This window comes from Trachinotus anak, unplaced genomic scaffold (assembly GCF_046630095.1).
Source record: "Trachinotus anak isolate AG129_WGS33_773 ecotype Australia unplaced genomic scaffold, CSIRO_AGI_Tana_v1 ptg000045l, whole genome shotgun sequence".
Lineage (NCBI taxonomy): Eukaryota > Metazoa > Chordata > Actinopteri > Carangiformes > Carangidae > Trachinotus > Trachinotus anak.
Window position 1 is genome coordinate 245,542 of NW_027273896.1, and position 21,120 is coordinate 266,661.

At 42.1% G+C, this 21,120-nt stretch overlaps 1 protein-coding gene across 3 annotated transcripts; it reads left to right on the top strand.

Annotated features, from left to right (window-relative positions):
• The first annotated feature begins 31 nt into the window (after positions 1–31).
• LOC139615272 (3'-5' exoribonuclease HELZ2-like) lies at positions 32–21,120 on the top strand. 3 transcript variants are annotated; one of them, XR_011687328.1, is made up of 21 exons: positions 33–191; positions 872–2,409; positions 3,537–3,720; positions 3,951–4,058; positions 5,659–6,173; positions 6,295–6,933; positions 8,503–9,301; positions 9,461–9,536; positions 9,691–13,093; positions 13,203–13,288; positions 13,507–13,632; positions 13,714–13,869; positions 13,963–14,104; positions 14,210–14,326; positions 15,886–16,078; positions 16,477–16,623; positions 18,873–19,082; positions 19,175–19,331; positions 19,889–20,059; positions 20,150–20,523; positions 20,558–21,120. XR_011687328.1 is itself a non-coding variant. In XM_071473084.1 (20 exons), the coding sequence occupies exons 2-20, from the start codon at positions 1,058–1,060 to the stop codon at positions 20,260–20,262; spliced, it is 8,694 nt and encodes a 2,897-aa protein (XP_071329185.1). In that variant the 5' UTR covers positions 33–191; positions 872–1,057; the 3' UTR covers positions 20,263–21,120. The 3 variants fall into 3 exon arrangements, 2 of the variants coding, with proteins under 2 accessions (XP_071329186.1, XP_071329185.1); XM_071473084.1 differs by having other exon boundaries at positions 20,150–21,120; XM_071473085.1 differs by lacking the exons at positions 18,873–19,082; positions 19,175–19,331; positions 19,889–20,059; positions 20,150–20,523; positions 20,558–21,120 and adding an exon at positions 17,500–18,768 and having other exon boundaries at positions 32–191.

A 21,120-nucleotide genomic window follows, 5' to 3' on the forward strand; every position in this document is an offset into this window, starting at 1 on the left:
AAACCCGGGAAATGAAACTTAAGAGAGCGAGTCAGACTCCAGACCATCTGACGGGCTCCAGCTGTGTTCCGGTTCAGGGAGGGGTCACATTCACTGCACTCCGAGACCGATCAGACCAGATCAGCCTCAGCACATGGATGAGCTCAGTTATCCGTGATATCACAGTCTTATGAGGACCTGCCTGTCTGACGGTAATTATTACTGTTGATGTTATTATTATCATTATTGTTATTATTATTATTATTATTATTAGTAGTAGTAGTAGTAGTCTTGTTGTTTTCATTCTTCCTCCTCTTCCTCTCCCTGTCACCAGTTGTAGTAAAATAAACCTGAGTGACAGTTTCTGTCATGGCTGCTGATGACCGCTCTGACAGCCGATGACCTGCACAACATTTTTATTTTACTGTAAAAAATGTAAAGAGCAAAGTGTAGTTCCGCATCACAGCCCGCTCACTCGAGTCATCCGAGGACTTCAGTCTGTTTTTCTTTTAATCTCTGCTCTGTTGTTGTGTTAGAAATACGCGACTACGCCATCTGCTGGTTGTAGATGTAAACTCCACAGCAGCTTGGTCCGGACCTGAGAGCTCAGATAGACAGAGATACTTGGCAATGACGTGCTCTGTTCTCAAACAGAGCATCATCAGCAGAGGCATGTGAGACTTTCATTGGCAAATCAAAAAAATCCTAAAAAGGATTAAGGCTAATGAAAGACCCATTATTCAGATACAGATCACACGTTGATACCAGGTGTGAACGGGGCCATGTTGGGTGTCCAGACCTGGATGTTAAAACTCTTCAAACTGTTCTGCAGATCAAAAACAAAACTCTTAATGAACACACTGAGCTGATCATCACATTGTTTCTCTTTCAGATACATTCAAGCAAAGTTGGACATTTCTCAGACTTCAATACATTAATCCAGCCTTAGTTAATGTGGGACTGACTGTAACCAGGAAAACACCCAACTTGTTTCAGCTTTGAAAACATTCCTTTGATCTGCAGGGCCAGTAAACTTTTTTCATCCAGTGGCTGCCTTCAGCATTATGAATGTATCACAATGTCAGCTGGTGAGTCCACGCTGGCTCCTCTCTCATCAACCCATGATCTCAAACTTGCATGCACTAAGTGCTCTGTCAAGGAGAAAGAGGTTACATATACAGTAAAGTCAGTGCACCACCAGTGTGCACGTACACTCCTGCTCTGCAGAGCCAAAGGTGGCAGCAAGTGGAGGCCTGTTTCTAGGCGGCCGCAGTTTCCAATTCCTAGTAGGTATGAGGTGTGTTACCACTTTGTGGAGGACTTTGGTTGCACACACCACAAGAACCGGTGCACGTTTGCCAGGAGTGATGAGGAAGCTGAAGTGTGGAACTTTGTAAAGCGTCACAGATTAGATCACATACTTCTCTGTAATCTCGTAGCTCGGAGTGAGAGAGGACCTGATCAGCCTGACAACCCTGAACCTCTGGGTGACCTCTTGGCATCTCTGGATTTGAAGGCTGTCTGTGATCTGTGCTGTGTCAGGGTCAAAGAAATAACATACACAGTTCAGTCAGTTAGTCACAGGTGCAGTAGAAACCTGCTTTTAGCCAAAGCCAAGGCGTCTGACCAGTGGAGACCTGTCTCTGAGCGGCCAACATCTGGAAACTTTGGTCGAAATGTCTTTTACCAAGTGTGTGACTTCTTTGCTGAGGGTTCTGGATGTAGAGTACATGGGCAGCAATGCACTTATGCCAGAAGCTATGAGGAGGCCACTGTATGGAACTATGTTAGAGACAACAAAATTGATAAGGACGAGTTAATCAGACTTGTAACTGAATCTGAGCATGTTTTGTCAACTCCAGAAAGCGCAGCTAAAAGCATACATCAGCAGTTTTCAGGTGAATTCATTGAGTTCTGTAAAGCCTGCTTTCTTGCCCGTCCACAAAAACTAACAACCAAAAGGTGGAATGCAACTTGCTCAGCAGATGAGGCACACAGATGGGACCCAGTCTTAGTCCATCACCTATCAGAGAGTAGCAGGAAGCACATCTACAGCCAGGTGCGTCCTCTTCCTCCTAATTGTCAGTTTAAGTACTGCAGTCATGTCAGGCAAGGCAAACCCTGCTGGCATGGGGCCGGCCACTGCGCGTCTGCCCAGAGTGAGGTGGAGATGGCGGTGTGGAAAGCCGAGCACAGCGGGCTCTTTGTTCGGCCTCATCTCCTTCAGCTGAGCCAGCTGGAGCAGACAGAGCCCCGACAGGTCACCGTGTACTGCAAAGTCTGCCTCCTGGTCCTGTCGTCCCCAGAGAGCTTCTACAAGCACTGCTCCTCTTCGGAGCATTCCCAGTTGCTCTCTGAGGACACTACCACCCGATGGAGAGGACGACAGCCTCCACACAACCGCCGAGATGAGTTCTGGCTGTGTCAGAGGTAAACAATGCTACTTCCCTTCACATGATTTACAATCATACTGTGGATTCATGCAGATTCCTAATGTTCCACCAGGGGGGACATTACAGCACATTACCACAAGTGTTTCATGGGACTGTATTGTTTTATCGTGTTTAAAGCAGTGGTTCCCAACCTGTGGGCCAGGGCCCATTGGAGGACAGCAAAGGTATTCCAAGTGGGCTGATAAATCATTTGAAAAACAGTACAGTTTTGGTGAAAAATATGTAATCATGTAATAATGTTTTTAAATGTTTTAAAATGAAATGATCTTTAATGATGTTGAACCACTTTTTTCTCATATTAAAGATATGAGTGATAAAAAAAGATATTGTGATAAACCAATGATAGAAACTTTTATCCTGCTGCCGGACCACATCATTTACTTGTTTGCTATCTCAGTCTGATTGTGCGACAAAAGGTGACATCCATGGCAAAGGATTTAGTATGCCACTGGATAGGTGGTTAACAACAGGAAAATTAAAAGGAAAGAGAGACATATGGTAAATTGACAGGCGATCCCTCCCTGTCAAACAAAAAAAGTTAGCTTCCCCAATTTCAGTTCAATTCAGTAAAAAGTGCTCTGAGAAGGCATTATTTGGCCGTGGTGTTGCATGTGGGCTGCCAACATTTTTGAGATTTTCAAGTGGAACATGAGTTGGAAAATGTTGGGAACCACTGCTTTAAAGGATACGGCAGGTCTCTGCTCCCCTCTGCTGGACAACAGTGAAATGTAACATCCGTTCACTTTGTTCTCTGTGTTATGATTTGATTTAATGTGACGCTGTCACAATGAAAACCAGTTCAGTCAGTCATTAAGTAAAAAAGCTAAATAACTCCCCTTTTACTATGTGTTTGTCATTTATTTATGACAGAAAATGCATAGGCAAAAAGAAAAGACAAACATCAGTATGTATTTGACTTTAATTTGTTTGAATTTAGTCATTTTAGACCTTCCACAGTGAGGGAGCTCCAGGAACACAGCCAAAAACAAAACAGTAACTCTAAATGAGTACATTTTTCTACTGTGTTTACTGTGTTTACTGTTCCAAAGTGTTTAAGTGACATATGATCTGTATTGTACTGTTAATACTGACATTTCATCCTAGACCACAGACTTGTGAGTATGGCATCAAGTGCCCCAAAGCTCATTCTGTGGAGGAGCTGCAGGAGTGGATGATGCGCACTAAAGAGGAGAAGGAGATCAGACAGAACATGGAGGCTCAGGGTCTCATGTCCTACAACGAAAGGCTGTTGGAGGAATACAAAACCAGCAGTGATGACGAGCACATTGTGAGCATGAGCTAATCTTTGTCCTGTCACTTTCTATATCTGATGAAGTTTGTTTATTTGGTGAGATGTTGCATTGGCTCAGTCAACTGAGAGGCCCACCATGTCCTCACAGGGTCAACACAGGAAGTTGGCCAGATGACTAAATACAACATGTTTTTTAATGTGACTGTTGAATCAGTTTATTCTTCACTTGTCCATCATTCTGAATTAGTATGTCAAATGTTGAGCAGATCTCTGAACAAGTGGATGATGTCAGCATCTCCTGTGATGAGGATTTAACTGTGGAGTCTGAACAGATCAGTGCAACACTGAAATGGACTTTCCAAGTTGAAACAGAGGTGAGATCTTAAATCTGGGTTTTTATAATAAGAAAGTTGGTACCTGTGTCAAGTGGAAAAAAAATCCAGCTGCTGAATATCTCCCTTCAAACAGTTTCATACAGACACAGCACTTCCCGTACACTGGTGCCAGACTGGACTGAAAGAGTTGCCCACTTAGAACCAGTGGTTATTAAAGTACCTTTTTTCCCTCCAGCTATATGTCTTCTTTTAGATAATGTTAAACATTATGTTAAAAGTTTTCACATATATGACAGTATATAAGTCTTTACAAGTCCTCTATCACACAGTGATGGCAGAATAATGATTGGAAGAGGAAAAAGTTTCAACTTAGATATAATTAATTACAACAATAATTAAAGCTGCAAGCAGCATTGAGCAGGCCCTTGAACTGTTGCGCATGTATGAGTATAACAGATCATTGGCATGTAGGTGTGTTCAGGCCGGGACTCTTATCAAACTTAGAAAGTTTGGGGCAGTTCGGACAACGTGTGCTCAAGTTGTAATGAGTTAATTTTTCATGTAAAACATTGAAATTCAACAAATATGATGTTGGTCTGATTAATTCTCTTAGAGTATGTTGAATTCCAATGCCTGTAAACGGCAAAAATGTGTCACCAAAATTGCAGAGTAAATTCAAAATAACTAATTTCCTGTTTGGTTTAGGGTTTGGGGGCAGTGGGATTTATTTTTGAAGGTCTTGATATGTTACAATTCCTACTGAATTTCATAGATGTAGGTGAAACACAGGGTCAGTTGTGCCTCGTAGAAATCTTCTGGTGGGCGCTTGTGAGCCATTTTACCACACCCATGTACAAGACTCATAAAATGTAAATTTTCACCAGAGCTAATGTGTGTTTGAGTTTTGAATTTTAAAAGAAGAAGAAGAAGACATATGAATTACAATAGGTGCCTCACAGTGTTGCAGCTCGGGACCTATCAAGTCAGGTAGCAGCCCCCGTTTTTTCTGAATGTGCTAAAAGCAGAAAGAAACTGAATCCTAAAGCAGGCACTCGATCAGAGCTGATGTAGTTCAGTGCTAGATAAATGGCAGTAAGAACAAGGATCCAAATGAGCTGAGACAGGATGATGAGCAAAACACATCATACACTTAGGTCACAGCTGAACTAGGTAACTGAGCTAAAGCTGCAGAGCGGGACTTAATGAATGTCCGTTACATTCAGGCTGATTAAGTCTATTAGGTGCAGGTAGAGCTCTCTGGCTCTCTGGCCACTTTCCCATTCTGCACACCAGTGTGTCAGTAATGCATTTTTTGAGGGTGAAGAGGGTGTTCTGTTGTCTATATGTACATTATAAACATATCTGGAAATAAAATATTTGATATAGGATATGTATCTATTACATTTACTCTACCTAAGTAATGCTTTATTGTCTTAAAACTGGACATTTCTCTGTATTCGACTGTGTTTGTGTAATTACTCTCACTGCCAGAGGGGGGAGTCAACAGTTCAGTTTTAAGTTTTAAATGCTCTGTCAGCGTGGAGCTCACAATATCTTCATCTTAATACATTTTTGTCTTTAATGTCCCAGTTATATTTTTGTCATAATGTGCTAAACTGTCACTTGTGTGCATAAACAGAGACGACTTGTGCACGTGGCCCTGCTGAAACAAGAACCAGGAGCTTCGTTCGCCCTCGGTGACATCAGCTCTGAGCCCCGCCTCTATTCCTCAGGTGATGACTTTCTTAGTGACGACACAACCTATGATATCACTGTGTCTTTCACATCCATCAATCCAGGCTTGTATGAACAGTGGTTAGTGCTGGATTTTGACATGAGACCAGTGCTGTTGAGGAAACTCAGAGTACGAGTAGGCCAGCTGTCACTGGGTGACACTGAACAACCAAGTGTGAACCACGGAGCCACCTGTCAAAGCGCTGAGCGTTGGCATCGAGGGAACAGGGTTATCATCCCATGTTTGTCCAGGACAGAGGAGCAGGAGGAGCTGTTGAAGCAGTACAAGCCTCCTCAGATTAGCTTTCAGTTTAAATCCTCTCACAACAGCCAGACACCTCTGAATAATGACAACTACAAAGAGAGAATGCACCACTTCCTCTACAAAGAGGAACGTGCAGAGGACGAGGTTGTTTCAAGGTAACGTATCTCTATTATTTTTCTTTTGCACAGATAGTGGGGTCCAAAAGTCTGAGACCACTTTCCAGTTCTTCTCTGTCTGTATAAAACAATGGCTGAGCTTTTTCCTTGTTTACTTCAGGCTAAATGTTTGTGGAGAAATTACAACACTGGAGACGTTTAACAGTCCACAGTGGGGCATGATGATGGCTCCTCGGGGAGAACTGTTCTGTGCTGTCTCGATTCCTTGTAATCTCACACCTGACACCCCAGAGGGACTGGTACTCAGACGAAGCATCCAGTCTGGTCTGATAGCCCCTTTATCTTCAAGTGAGCGACACTCCAAGGTCTATGAAGCCACCATTCTGCAAGACCAAACAAGTGAGAACAAGATGTATTTGAGACTGTCCAAAAAATGTTGCTCTGATCTTACACTCAAAAGCAACCAATCGTATCAGATGGAGGTGCAGTTTCAGATGAACCGCCACAGCTTCTGCACCATGCACAAGGCCGTAGACCTCCTCCCTGACACCAACAGAGTCCTACCAGACCTTAAAAACTGCAGAGTTCCTGTGAGTAACATCCGCTATGAGAACCTGAACGCAAAGCAGCAGTCGGCCATCGACTTCATCACAGGGAATAACAATGTCCAAAACTTTGTGGCACCGCTTCTCATCTATGGACCATTTGGAACTGGGAAAACATTCACCCTTGCTACAGCAGCCAGAGAGCTTTCTAAGCAGCCTCACAATAAAGTGCTAATTTGCACCCACACCAACAGGTAATACATGTCTTTTAAACATTAATTGATTGATTGTATTAACATGTACTCCCCAAATAATTGGACTTGTTACTTACAAAGTGTTAATCTAGGCTAAGCTTTTTGCACTAAACTGTACAGTTGAGTGTGTTGGTTTTTTTTTCATGGGATTCATCAGACTTCAGGTGTTAAAGCTGCACTTGTTACAACTAAAACTAAATCAGGTCTCCAATCTAACAGTTTGAGGTACCACAGACACCCCCTATAAAGTTGAATTAAAATCACCTGCACACGAGGACTCACGTAGTATACACAGAGATTCTGGGAATTTCACTTAGTGCAAGTTTATTTGCAACAAGGCATGTACACAGATAAACTCTGATCTGTCCTGGTAACAGTTCAGTCTAGCACAGTATGGGTACCCTCATGGGTGCTTTTGGTGACACAAATCAAGCAGACATTCTACATTCAATCTAAAATACAAAGGAAAAAAATACTCTTATATAATTTGGGGGGTGCATCCGTGAGTCTGTTGCTGGACCACCTGGTTTCAGTAAAAAGATGAATGATTATAATTAGGGCTGTCAGCATTAACGCGTGATTACATTAAGGACCGAGGATAATCGTGTTTTTTTTTTTTTTGTTTTTTTTTTAAAATCGTGTTAATCACGTGCTGCCAGAGATTCCTTATTTTACACCGTCACTGCTGCTGTTGCCAAAGATTCTAGAGCACTACATTCTAGAATCTTTGGCTGCTACTATTTTGACCCTTTGATGCACCCTTGCTTGTTATCAAGCTGCCACAGACACTTCCTACAAAGATGGCGGAGCAAGATACTTCATCGCAGTCATGTGTATGGGAGAAAAAGGGGGCGGTTCTGGTCTGCATAAAGGGGCGTGTCGGCAGACCTAAAGTGTTTGAATCAAATGTCTGAATCATTGTTGGTCGATCGAATGCGTTGGAAAATAAAAATATAACTTACCCAGAGCTTGTCTACGGGTTAATAAATTATCAGACATCTTCATAATTACACGTCAGACATGCTAATGTTAGCTTCTAGTTCAGACAGACTGAAGGTTATGTGTTGTCAAGCAAGAGAAAACAGTTCTGAAATGCAAAATAAGATAATTTTTTTAATCATGTGATAAAACATTCGATTAATCATGACTAAGAAAAAATTTATCCTTTGAAAGAATCATCCTCTGGTGTCTGAGGTGTTAGACATCAGCTGCTACCAGCACAGATTAACTGTTGCCTGTGCAGCTTGTGCTTATTCATCAACTGTCACATAGTTGTCACTTTGGAACTTACATATGCCCAAGTGATTTTCCTATACACACTATGTATTGTGAGTAACTATTCCTATCGCCCATTTGCAAGCTAAGGATATGAGTGTGTGAGTGTGACCAGATGCCCATTGCCTCTCAAAGTCTCGTCATAATCTAAGAGCTCAGATTTTGTGTCCACCCCCTAGTATTATTGGGTTTCTACTTGTGCTTGCATGCATGCAATGCATTTTTCTCCCACACTTAAAAGACATTTTAACACCGCCATGTATGTTTACCTGTGGCATTTTTCTTTCCCTTCAGTTCTGCAGATCTGTACGTCAGAGATCACTTCCATCCATTCATTGACCAGAAAAATGATGGACTCAGACCAATTCGAATCAAAGCAAACAAACAAGGCAGTGCTTTGTTGGCCACGGATGAGATTACTTTGAAATACTGTTTTCTTTCAGAAGATAGACAGCATTTCCTACCACCTACCAAAGCTGCCCTAGATTGCCACAAGATCGTCATAACCACTACAACAATGGCAAGACATTTCCATGACCTGAAGCTCCCGGAGGGATACTTCACCCACATTCTGATTGATGAAGCCTCTCAGATGCTAGAGTGTGAAGCCTTGATGGCCCTTGGTCTTGCTGGACCAAACACCAGAGTTGTTTTGGCTGGAGATCACATGCAAATGGGACCCAAGCTTTTCTCAGTGGATGATCATCACCGTTCAGATCACACACTGCTTAATCGCTTGTTCCACTACTATCAAGGCCAGAAGTGTGATGCTGCCCAGAACAGTAGAATCATTTTCAGTGAAAACTACCGCTCAACCAAAGAAATTGTGGAGTTTGTTTCCACCAATTTCTACGTCGGTAAGAATGATGTTATCAAAGCCTGCGGAAATATTCCAGCTCCTGCAGATGGTCATGCCCTAAAGTTTCATCATGTCAGGGGAGAGTGTCTCTTGGACACTGTGTCTATGTCTTGGTATAACAAAGAAGAAGTTGCCAAAGTGGCTGAAGCAGTGAAAGAAATTCTGGAACACTGGCCATTGACATGGGGGTCCAAGGACCAAAGCTCAATCTGCGTTCTATCAGAGGGGTTTCAGGTAAATAAAAACTGTTTAGTTTTGACTCCAATTGCCACTGAAACAAAACCATAAATTATATTAACAATACAGTGAAGATTTCTGATTGAATGTATTGACACTGACATTAATAAATATGATAACAGTCTAATTATCTCAATTGTTTTTCATGAATCATAGGTTCGGAAAATTAGGCCAGCACTTTCAAGAAGAGGCCTTCCTAAAGTCCATGTTGAGAATCTAGCAAATGTGCAAGGTAGGCCTTAAGAACTTCTGTACGCTAATCCAATTATGTTAGACTTGAACGATGGCTAAACTCAAATTGCAGTTTGTCAGACATTCCATTGATATTACCTTTCATAAATGTTATGTCATTTTAAGTCATAAACTCTGTCTTAATGTGTAAACAGGAAAACAGTTCAGGGCAGTCGTAATGACAGCTGTGCAAACACGTGACAGTCTGAAGACATCTCACCTGCCTGGCCTGGAACTGTTCGATGATGCCCGTGTGTTAAACACTGCAATGACTAGGGCTCAGTCCCAGGTGGTTGTGGTTGGGGATGCTGCTGCCCTCTGTTGCTTTGGGAAATGCTCAGGAATCTGGAAGAGCTACATAGACCACTGTATCAGCAACAGCAGTGCTGCACCACAGCATTTCACCAAGGATTTCTTTGAAAGAGATGTTGTGGAAACTTTAAGGTTTCAAAAGTCTGAGCATGAGGATGAGAACAACACTTTCAGCGATGCAATTCTTCAAGAGCTGAAAGATGAATATGAGCAGCTGAGAACTGATTACAGTTCTGATGATGACAGCTTGGATTTTAAAGGCTTCAGTCTCCACAAGTCAAGATCATTGAACAATATCATCGATTTTGGCAAAGACCTTTCAGAGTTATGTGAAAAACAGCCAGAGATGTACAAGCAAGGAAAGCTGGTCAGGGAGTCATTTAAAAAAGGTTATGTCATACCATCTAACAACCCCACCAGACGAATAACCATCAAGGGAAGGGCAAACCTAGGTAAGGCCTTCACTGGAGATGAAGTGCTATTACAATCAACAAGGGTTATCAGCGTCACCAAGGAAGCTAAATCAGCCCGTGTTCTAGTGTGTCTGCTTGAGGATGAAGATCACAGCAAACCAAGACGGAGTTCTGAAGACAATTTTGTCAGAAGGATGATGGTGCCTATCACAAAATCTGAGCCCAAAGTACGCATACTGATCAACAAGAAAAGACGTAACTTCATGCCCATTTGGGAGCAAATGAATGGAGAGTGGATGATTACAACACAAAAACGTCTTGATGAAAACCTGAGACAGAACAATGTATTCATGGTACAAGTGATTGGATGGAGGGAAAAATTTTCTTTTCCACTGGGGAAGGTCATTGATATTCTTCCAATTAGAAGTTTGTTGGTTAATGGACTAAGGATCTTGAATGAAGAATTCAGAGTTACACCCAGTACACTTAAATCAGACGAGGCAGATGAGGCAGTTGAAGATGAGAGACACAGACAGGACATATGTGATGTAATTACCTTCACTGTTGATCCAAAAGGAGCAAAAGACTTGGATGACGCCATCAGTGTCAGGGACGTTGGAGACCAATTTGAGTTGGGTGTCCATATTGCAGATGTGGCAAGCTATGTGAGTCCAGGCAGTGAATTAGATGAGGATGCAAAACAACAAGGGTCTACATATTATTGTGCTGGGGAAAAACCCAGTCATATGTTCCACCAAAACTTGAGCACTGGATGCTTCAGTCTGCTGCCAGGTGAAGATCGCAGGGTGGTTTCATTAATGTTCAAAGTAAACAAGAAAACAAATGAGATTATTGGAAAACCCAAATTCCAGCTGTCACTCATCAGGTCAGATAAGCAGTTTTCATATGAAGAGGCAGAGGAAGAGATCACCAGAAAATATAGAGAGAGACCGATATTTGACTCAGTAGAAGACTGTGTTGCAGTGGCTTATTGCTTTGCGAAGGCTCAAAGGAAGATCAGACTTGTGGATTGGCCGTATTCTCAACCTGATGCGCAGAGAATGCCTGGAAAGCGCAAAGCTCATCTGATGATTGAAGAGCTGAGTGTGCTATTCAACACGCTTGCGTCTGAGACTTTGATTAATTCAGAAAAAACCAGGTATTACACACCTCTTCGCTGTCAGGAAAAACCAAGTCCGGAAAAGTTAGAAGAATTCATGGAGAAATGCAGCAAATTCATACCTCTGTCCTTTCATATGCGGCATAAAGTTGACCATGACAAGGAAGGCCCAAACTGTGAAAACTTCCGCGTACACACAGAAGTGTGGAAAAATATCCAGTCAGCTGCCAGAACCAATGATATAGACAAAATGGTAGACCTGGTTGCAGCAGATGACATCCACCCTCTGCTCCAGCCAGTCGTTGCTCAGTTCAGAAGGTGCTCTAGTAAAGCTTATGTCATCCGTTCCAAGTCCTCTCCTGAGGCAGAGGTCGGGCATTATTCTCTGAGTGTGACATCTTACACACAAGCATCCTCACCGATTCGGCGGTACATGGACATCGTCTCACAGAGACTTTTGCACGCTGTCATATGTGACAGGAAAGTGCAATATACTCGAAAGGAGATTACTGATTTGTGTAATCAATTTGAGGACAACCTTAAGAATGCCAAGGAGTATGAGCAAAAGGCTGAGCAGATTTCTTATGCAGTGAGCATGACAAAACAAAGTGCTTCAAAGCTAGCCTTTGTTGTCAGTGCGGATCCTGACAGAGATAGCTTTGCAGTGTCGTTTCCTTTTAACAATGACATATTTAGAGAGTGTTTATCAATCATGTACAAAGATTTACAATTAGAGGACCAACCATTTTATGATGAAGCAAATAACTGCATCTGTCTTAAATGGAAAAGGCGGATCTATGCTGCTGACACCATGCATATTCACCGAGAGTTGAACATGTTGCCAGACTGTCAACCCTGCGTTGAGCTTCCACTCACAACATGGAAAGCCACTGTTGAAGCAATTGACGACGGCAACTGGGATCATGCAAGGTTTCTCATAATGGGTGCTGCTACAAGGCCACTGCAAAATCAAAATACTCTGCAACCATCATCTGAGATGCCTCATTCAAAGACTAACTCATGCACCTCTGAGGAGGTCACAGAGGTACAAAAGGAGCATGAAGTTGACATCAGCCTCCGGTTGCAGCCAGGTGACACTCTTCAGATCCAGATGACATCAGAGGTAAAAAGAGGTTATTACATGCCTGCTGTCCAGTTGGTGCACATCAAACCAAAGTTTGAGATTTGTGTGGACCATGTCCATAGCCCTATTACATGCTTCTCCAGATCTGCAGATGATCCATCAAGGATTCATTATAGTGACACCAAGGAGTATGTACGGATCTGGAAACCTCTCTGTGAGATGGAATCTGCTTCTACTGCAGTGGATGAAAGTGACAGCATAGTCATTGAGAACCTAGTGGTAGACTTCAGTGAAAGGGAAGGCACACGAACAGGAAGCTTCTTCTTACCTCAGGAATGGATCAATGAATGGGCCATTGAATGCAACCTTTTAAAGTGCTATCTGTGCATACGGAAAAGAGGTTTGGAGTTGACTTCAACCCCGGAACATTGCGCACCGGTGGATCCCATGGAGTACACATGGGTGGCCCATGGTGTCACAAGGAAAGTAGAACAGAAACGCTCTACAAATGAAGGAAGTACCGTGGAGTTCTATGTCAATCATCTGCCGATGGAAACCATTCCTGAATGTGTCGGTCAAAAAAACACACGTTTCACTGTTGAAATAATCCCAAAGCTTCTGCCTGACATGTAAGTTAAAATGTAGCTCATTTACCAACAATAACAAATAACACTGTTTATAGTGTAACTTTTCATGTGTGTATTTATTTTGTGATCTGCATTTATGCTGTTTTTGTAGCCGCAAAGAATATGCTGTGGTCAACATTACATCTGCATGTGAGCTTGTCCAGAGAATAGCACTCGGACAACGCATCCCAAGAGAGGGTATGTCCATTAGTTGGCAGTAAATACTTACACAGCTTTTAACTATTTTTGTCCACATATAATAAAATGAGGACACACATTATACATTCCTATAGTGGCTTTTAAATTTGAACAGTTTTTTGTTTTGTTTTTTGGGGGGTTTATTTTGCTTTGTTTTTTTTTTCTGCAAAAATAATTATAATCTGTCAAGTTATCTTCTTCTCATTTTCCCTTTGCAGTAAAAGCAAGAGATTACATCGTGAGGAAACAGCTATTCAATGGACTGCCAAGCCTTAACCAGAGTCAGTTTCATGCTGTGGATAAAGCTCTGAATAACTCCTTCACACTTATACAGGGACCACCTGGTAAGAGCTAGAACATGTATTCACCCTGATGCTTCATATTTTCTGCATAGGCTGAAGCCATTTTTCCCATTTGTCTCTTAGGAACTGGAAAGACAGTTGTAGGTGTGTACATAGTGCACTGTTTCTTTGAGCTGAACTCTCAGAACCAAAGGAAGTTTGATGATCCAGAGGACGAGAACAAGAAACAAGTCATTCTCTACTGTGGCCCATCCAACAAGTCTGTGGATGTTGTTGCAGGCAAGTCACTTTGTGTCTCTGGTGAAATTTTTAACTTTTTCTTTTAACATAATCCATTTTGTGTTGTGTTTCTCTTTTACTGTTTTGACACAGAGTACCTATTGCGGTTTAAAGACAGCCTAAAGCCCCTCAGGGTCTACAGCCAACAAGTGGAGATGCTTGATTACCCTTATCCAAACTGCACCCTTCAGTTTTCCCGGAGGACACGCCAAGATCGTTCCAAACCAGAGCTCAGGTATTGTAATCATACCAGTTGATGGCACTCAGTTTTCTGAGTTTCCTGTTTTTAATTATTAACTAACACTTCAATACATTACATTCATTACATTACATTGTTTAGGAGCATCACTCTCCATCACCTCATGCGAGAGAACCAAAACCCTCAGTCACATCAAATAAAAGATTTTGACCGACGCATTCAGGAGGGAGAAGAGCTGCCTGCTGAGGAGGTGAAAAAGTAAGTTCAGATGCACAATTGGTTTAAAGGTTCTGTAAACGACCGTCACTGCCACTAGATGTCGCACTTCACCACCAGCATCTCAGACCAAAACAAACGCTTCATTGGCCACACCTCTTACCTTACTTCTGTTTAACCACAACCCACACACACTCCTTTGCCAGCATGGTGTTATGAAGTCCAGTAAAAGTGGTCACTAAACGCACAACAAGAAACACAACTGAATAAAGTTAGTGCACACGAGAGTCAACAAAAAACCTACCTAAAAGATCATACTGTTATCATGCTTCTGTAGTTACTGTAGTCACTTACGAAAACAGACACGTAATGTTATCTAGCATCAAGTTACTGTCACATGGAGTAGAAGAAAACCAGTTCTGAGTCCAGCTGCAGCCCTTTAGGGTTCTCCATCTCAGTAGAGACAGACCACTATTGGCTCCACGGTTGGACTGGGAAAGAAATTCAGCCTTGGACTGATCCACTGGGACTGGCTGCACAAATTACTCTGACGTGGCCATAAAGACACTGACTGAGCCAGTAAAAACTTTATGGATGTTTTGATGGTCCACCAGCCAACTGGGATTTGAGCTCAAATCCTCAGTTCAGTCCTCCTGTGCTCTGGTCTCTTTCTTTGTTGGAGCCTTTTTAGTGTGTACTGCATGCACTGTGTCATCTTGCCTGAGGGCGGAGCCTGTATGTTTATAAATGAGGGGAGGACCAACCGGGGGACTCACATGCACTAATGTGAACGCACACATACACACCAACATGTATGTGCAGTCCTGGTTACCAGAACAAAGACCAGAGAAACTCAGATTACAAAACACAGAGGGGGTGTGGCTTCATTCTCTGCTCAGGATGCCATTACTCCGCTATATCTTTACTTAGAAAGTAGTTGTTTGCTGCTGTATTATTGTTTAAAAGCTTATTTACAGAACCTTTAACAAATTTTAATACTACATGAAAATGATCAAAAGTCAGTCTTTGGTAAAAAGTACAAGATTCCATTTAATAATTTTTACCAATCACAAGGTTTTGCAAAATCGCAGGCGACACCAGATATTGACTTGTTTGATTTGTGTGACAGCCACAGTTCATCATGAGGGATAACTTATCTTATGAACAGATATTGTACATACTTACTGTGTGTGTGTGTGTGTGTGTGTGTGTGTGTGTGAGAGAGAGAGAGATTATCCTCTATTGTCCTGTTAATCACTGGTCAGTTAGTTATGATAAGGTCCTAACGATAAGCTTGTTACAGTGTTCAGTCACTACTTGAAGAAAGAGTAGTGCGTAACCTAGCCCCATTCTGGACTGTCTCATCACTGCACTCATCCATCCCAGAAGTTTCCAAAGAAAAGCTCATTGAATTGGTGGGGACGGTGGGAAGTTAACCAGACAGACATTTACCTCAACAACCAGTTTGTTTTCGTCCTTAGTCTTCCAAAAACCACAGTTTGGAAACACTTGTTACTGTCATTTTACTACTACATCCAAAATTCCTGTGAAAAAAGAACTCTATTCTCAATGCCAACTGTGTGATCTGTTTTTCCTCCTAGTTACAAAAACCTTCTCAGAGATGCTCGGATATATGAGCTTAAACGGCATGACATCATATTGTGCACCTGCACACAATCCTCCACCCCCAGCTTGACTAAGACCGTCAGTGCACGTCAGATCCTCATTGATGAATGTGCAATGGCCACTGAACCCCAGGCCCTGATTCCATTAGTCTGCAACAAACCAGAAAAGGTGTGCTTTTCATTTAATGATCATTTTCCTGCTTGTGCTTTCCAGTAACACTGTCCTCTGTGTGCTAATGATGAATGATGCTTCTTTGTGCCCTGATTCAGAAAAATACTGCACTCAGTCAGAAATTACAACAATGAGTGTTAATGTCATAATATGATTTTATTTTGGCCAAATCCTTATCAAACATGAAATGATATTATTTCACAGTGGACAGCAGGTTCTCCAGGTGCTAAACAGCCACCCACACGCCGCTGTCCAACTGCCTGTTTTTATATCAGATTCTGTTTAAATTCCAGGGGTTTGGGGCACTGGCTGCATCATTAAGTGATGCTCACTTGATGTTAATCACTATAATTATTAGTGATATTCACTCTAATGTTTTACACTATCACTTTCAGATTGTTTTGATCGGTGACCACAAGCAGTTACGTCCCATTGTGAAGAATGAGCGTGTACGGAGGCTGGGGATGGCCAAGTCTCTGTTTGAACGCTACTATACAATCCAGGAGAACAGGGCAGTGATGCTGGACACCCAGTACAGGATGGTGAGAATACAATATTTACACTGCATATGCATATATAGTGTAAGTGCTAAATGCACGCCAATAAAGTAATTTTAACAGCTGTTTATGTACCAGTCCTGCCAATCGCTTCAGCCATCGTTGCATTTACAAGACCAGAGGTTATAATATGTCCACTCAGCAGCTACATCTTCAGGGCATAGTAGATGCAACAGCGACTCAGTATCAGAGAATGCCAAGACCATAGTCCGTAAATAAAGCTATGGTGAGTGCAGACACTGATACCTGCTCATTAGTGATAACATATAAATAAAATATTACTAGAATGTCACTCACTTCAAAAACCTGAGCACAGATTTCCTCATGTTCTGTTAGTCAATTAACAAGTCAAATTATCTGTCTGATATTTACATGAAAAATCATCCAAAAGGACCAACACTACAAACACAGAGAGGTCATGTTCAGTGATTTGAATAAGCTGAGGTGAGAAATAGCTGCTAGACACAGAGTGGCTAGCTAACTGTGACAGCACCCACCTGCCTTTATTAGATTTATGCATAAATAGGTTTAATAAGATTAAGATTAAGATAGCCTTTATTAGTCCCACGGTGGGGAAATATACAGTATTACAGCAGCAAAATGGACAGTGCAAGAGAAAAAATATAATATATACAATTAGGTATTCCCAGACTATACAACAACAATAGATTATTGATAATGGATATTGCACGGTTGGTGTGTGACGTTATTGCACATGGTGAGTTGTCAGTATTTGGTGTGTGTGTGTGTGTGTGTGTGTGTGTGTGTGGGTGGTCTACTGAAGCCTGTCACTGGAGGAGCTGCTCAGTGCTGTGAGAGTGCTGGCCTTCCTGATCAGCCTGTTCACTCTCCTCCTGTCAGCAACAGAGATGCTGCTGTCCCAACAGACCACACCGTAGGAAATGGCTGATGCCACCACAGAGTCATAGAAGGTCTTCAGGAGTGCCCCCTGCACCCCAGAAGACCTGAGTCTCTGCAGCAGATACAGCCTGCTCTTTCCTTTTTCATGAAGTGCATTTGTGTTGTGAGTTCAGTCCAGTTGATTGTTCCGGTGAACATCCAGGTACAGTCCACGATCTCAGTGTTCCCTGGATGTTCACTGGTGTGGTGGCTGTGGAAGTCCACCACCAGCTCCTTGGTTTTTCCAGTGTTGATTTGGAGGTGGTTGGCACCAGTCCACAAAGTCCTGGGTCAGTTCTCCCTGTTGTCCCCATCAGCGATGAGGTTGACAATCGCAGAGTCATCAGAGAACTTTTGCAGGTGGCAGTTGGTGGAGTTGTAGGAGAAGTCTGCAGTGTAGAGGGTGAAGAGGAACAGTGCCAGAACCCTTCCCCATACTGCAGACGACCCTGTCAGACACACAGTCCTGGATCCTCACATACTGTGGTCTGTTGAGGTAGTCGGGGATCCATGTGGTGAGGTGGTGGTCCACTCCTGTGCACTCCAAGTTGTCCTTCAGGATTGTGGGTTGGATGGTGTTGAAAGCACTGGAGAAATCAAAGAACATGATTCTCAAAGTGCTCACAGCCTTTTCCACGTGAGAGAGGAATCAGTGTAGGAGGAAGATGACAGCATCATGTACCTCAATGCCAGGCTGATAGATGAACTGAAGCGGGTCCAGCGATGGGCTCAACAGTGGCCGAAGATGAACAAGGACCAGCCGCTTCGGCGTCTTCATCAGGTGGGATGTCAGTGCCACAGCCTGTAGCTGTTGAGGTCTGTGGGCTGTGGTGTCTTGTACCACACAGGATGTCTTCCACAGCTGTGGCACTCTCCCCAGCTTCAGGGTCAAGTTGAAGATGTGCTCAACTATCCTGCACAGTTTGTCCACACAGGACTTCAGGAGCCTTGAACTGGTTCTGTGAGGGTCCCATTTATGGCCACTATAGGTCTGCTTGGAGGGTCATTTTTGTTATTTATGGACTTTAGGTGACATAGGGAAAGTGGCAAGTTTGGTTTTTGACATCATATTGGAACCAGTTGTTTTGTCTGTGTATGTGTGAGTGTATTTGTGTTGATTTGTTCTATGTATTGTATTTTCTGTATTTCTGTTATGGACCACATGGACGATAACCCTTTGAGATGGTTAATCTCAAAGGGTTATCCTACTAATAAAATGCATGTATATTATATATTGTATATTATGTCCTTACTGTAGCAATATTGTTTTACCATATGTCTCTGTTTAATATTTTAAATGGTAATTAACACTTATCAATTATGTACCTTTATAGCACAAAGACATATGCAAGTTCCCATCAGAAGAATATTATGAGGGAAAGCTGAAAACTGGGGTGGAGCAGCCGAGCAGCGTCCTGCGTGTTGATCAGAGGACAATGCCGATTGTTTTTGGGCACGTCGAAGGAAAGACCATCAGTCTGGTCGTCAACACAGCCAAGGGCAACGAGAACTCTAAAGCAAACGAGGAAGAGAGAAAGAAAGCGGTACTTTACTGGGCTCCCTAGCAGTTCCTTGTTCCTTGTGATATTATTCATTATTGCTTTCAACCACAGGTTTTCCCCTGGGTCTCTTACAGATTGACATTGCTGAAAAGCTGGTGAAGATTGCCAATATCCAACAGCAGAGTATTGTGATTCTGTCTCCTTATAATGCCCAAGTATCAGAAATACGAGAAGGGCTGAAGAAGAAGAAAATGGATAAAATCACTGTTACCACAATCACTAAAAGCCAAGGTGAGATCAGCTCCCTAACAACAAATCCTCTACTGAAATTAAAGTAATGACACCACAATGGAAAAGTATTCCAGAGTAAAATGACTCATTCTGAAGAACTGTTACATGTGTTAACGTGTAACCAGTATTTTAATGTTGTAGTTTGCCCCAGTGGTGCTTCCTGTAATTTAAATCACCATATCTCACATTTTGAATAGTAAAGTCATGATCAGTAAATTCCGATTCATGTGGCAAAATAAAAGGAACGTTTCACTTCAGACTTTTACACAGTGGAAATACTTGAGTAAATTGTCAAGTGGACTTGTCTACTTGAATTCTTCATGATGTATTGTAGACAATTTTTCCAGATGTTTTAAAATGGGAATTCCATGACTTAGAAGACACCAAGATGGTGCCGCACGAGTGGCAGCCTGTTACAGCAGCTCCTGTTCACTGTTGAGATTTTTCCCTTTTTTGTGAATTTCCCCACTGTGGGACTAATAAAGGCTATTTTATCTTAAAAACTACTGTTGCTGAGCAATGGCTCATCGTCTGACCTCAAACATTTTGTCTTCTAGGAAGTGAATGGCGTTATGTCATCATATCTACAGTGTGCTCTCTGCCAAGTGAAGAAGAGATTGAGAGAGAACCAGACAGGGCTTGGCTGTCCAAACATCTGGGCTTTGTGGGTGATCCCAACCAGATAAATGTGGGCATCACCAGGGCCAAGGAGGGGCTGTGCATCATTGGTGAGATACTGCAGCTCTTATCTTTTTTCAGCTACAATGCTCCTGCTGTAGCTGCAGCTTCATAACTCAAATGTGTCTGTCCTCTCACAGGGAACCAAAAGTTGCTGAGCTGCAGTGGAGCTTGGAGAAAGCTCCTGGACCATTATAAGTGTCACAATGCAGTGACTGACGCAGATAAGATTTCTGTTCACGGTGCCACATAGATGATCTCATCTATTTTTTTTGGAGACTCGATTTCTACAAGCAGCAGATCAGACCTCCTAAACCTAAGCATTCCGTAATGGAATCTGAAAGCAATATATTTTTACTTTTTTCTTTGGTGTCATCCTCATGTTTTGTCTTTTTGCAGTTTAATAGCAGATTTTTGATATTGTATTTGACACAGCTGTTGTTTTGCTCTGATTTACATATATTTCTCTTTAACATTCTACAACTTCTACATGAATTATATCCAGAGTTTTATTGTTAAATGTGCTAATTTCAATTCTAAGCTTTCAGGTTTAAAATATATTTTGTTTGTTTTGTATTTTTCATTTTTTGATACAAGTTTAAAATATTGTGTTTAACAGAGGTTTTAGACTACAATGAATACGTTATCACAGAGTGCAAGTCTTAACTGTGAAGACAGAGTTAATTCAGGTTTATGTTTAGCTGAGATGTACAGAATTACCACAGTATGGAAACGCCCCTGGTGGGGCAGTGCTCCAGATTACTGATTCATGAGTCAGTGGTGTTTTAATTACAGGACAGCTGGTCTTAACAGTCACCATTCAATGAGCCCAGTGTCAAGTTTTTATGTCCAGTTTTTATTATATGATTTTTTTCTCTACCTTTTAATCAGTGATGGAATTACACTGTTTGCAGAGAGTGGGGGAGGGGGCACCAGAGCTATGCTGTCTGTGCAGTGATGCTGAGACACACAGCAGAGCTGCAGAACACACACCCCACACACACCTTTTGTGTTGTGTGAAACTTTCATTGTAACACTTTTTTACATTCAGTGATTTTAGTAAAAGTCTGTACAAATGTGCAAAAACATTAAAACTGTTTTATTTATGGTT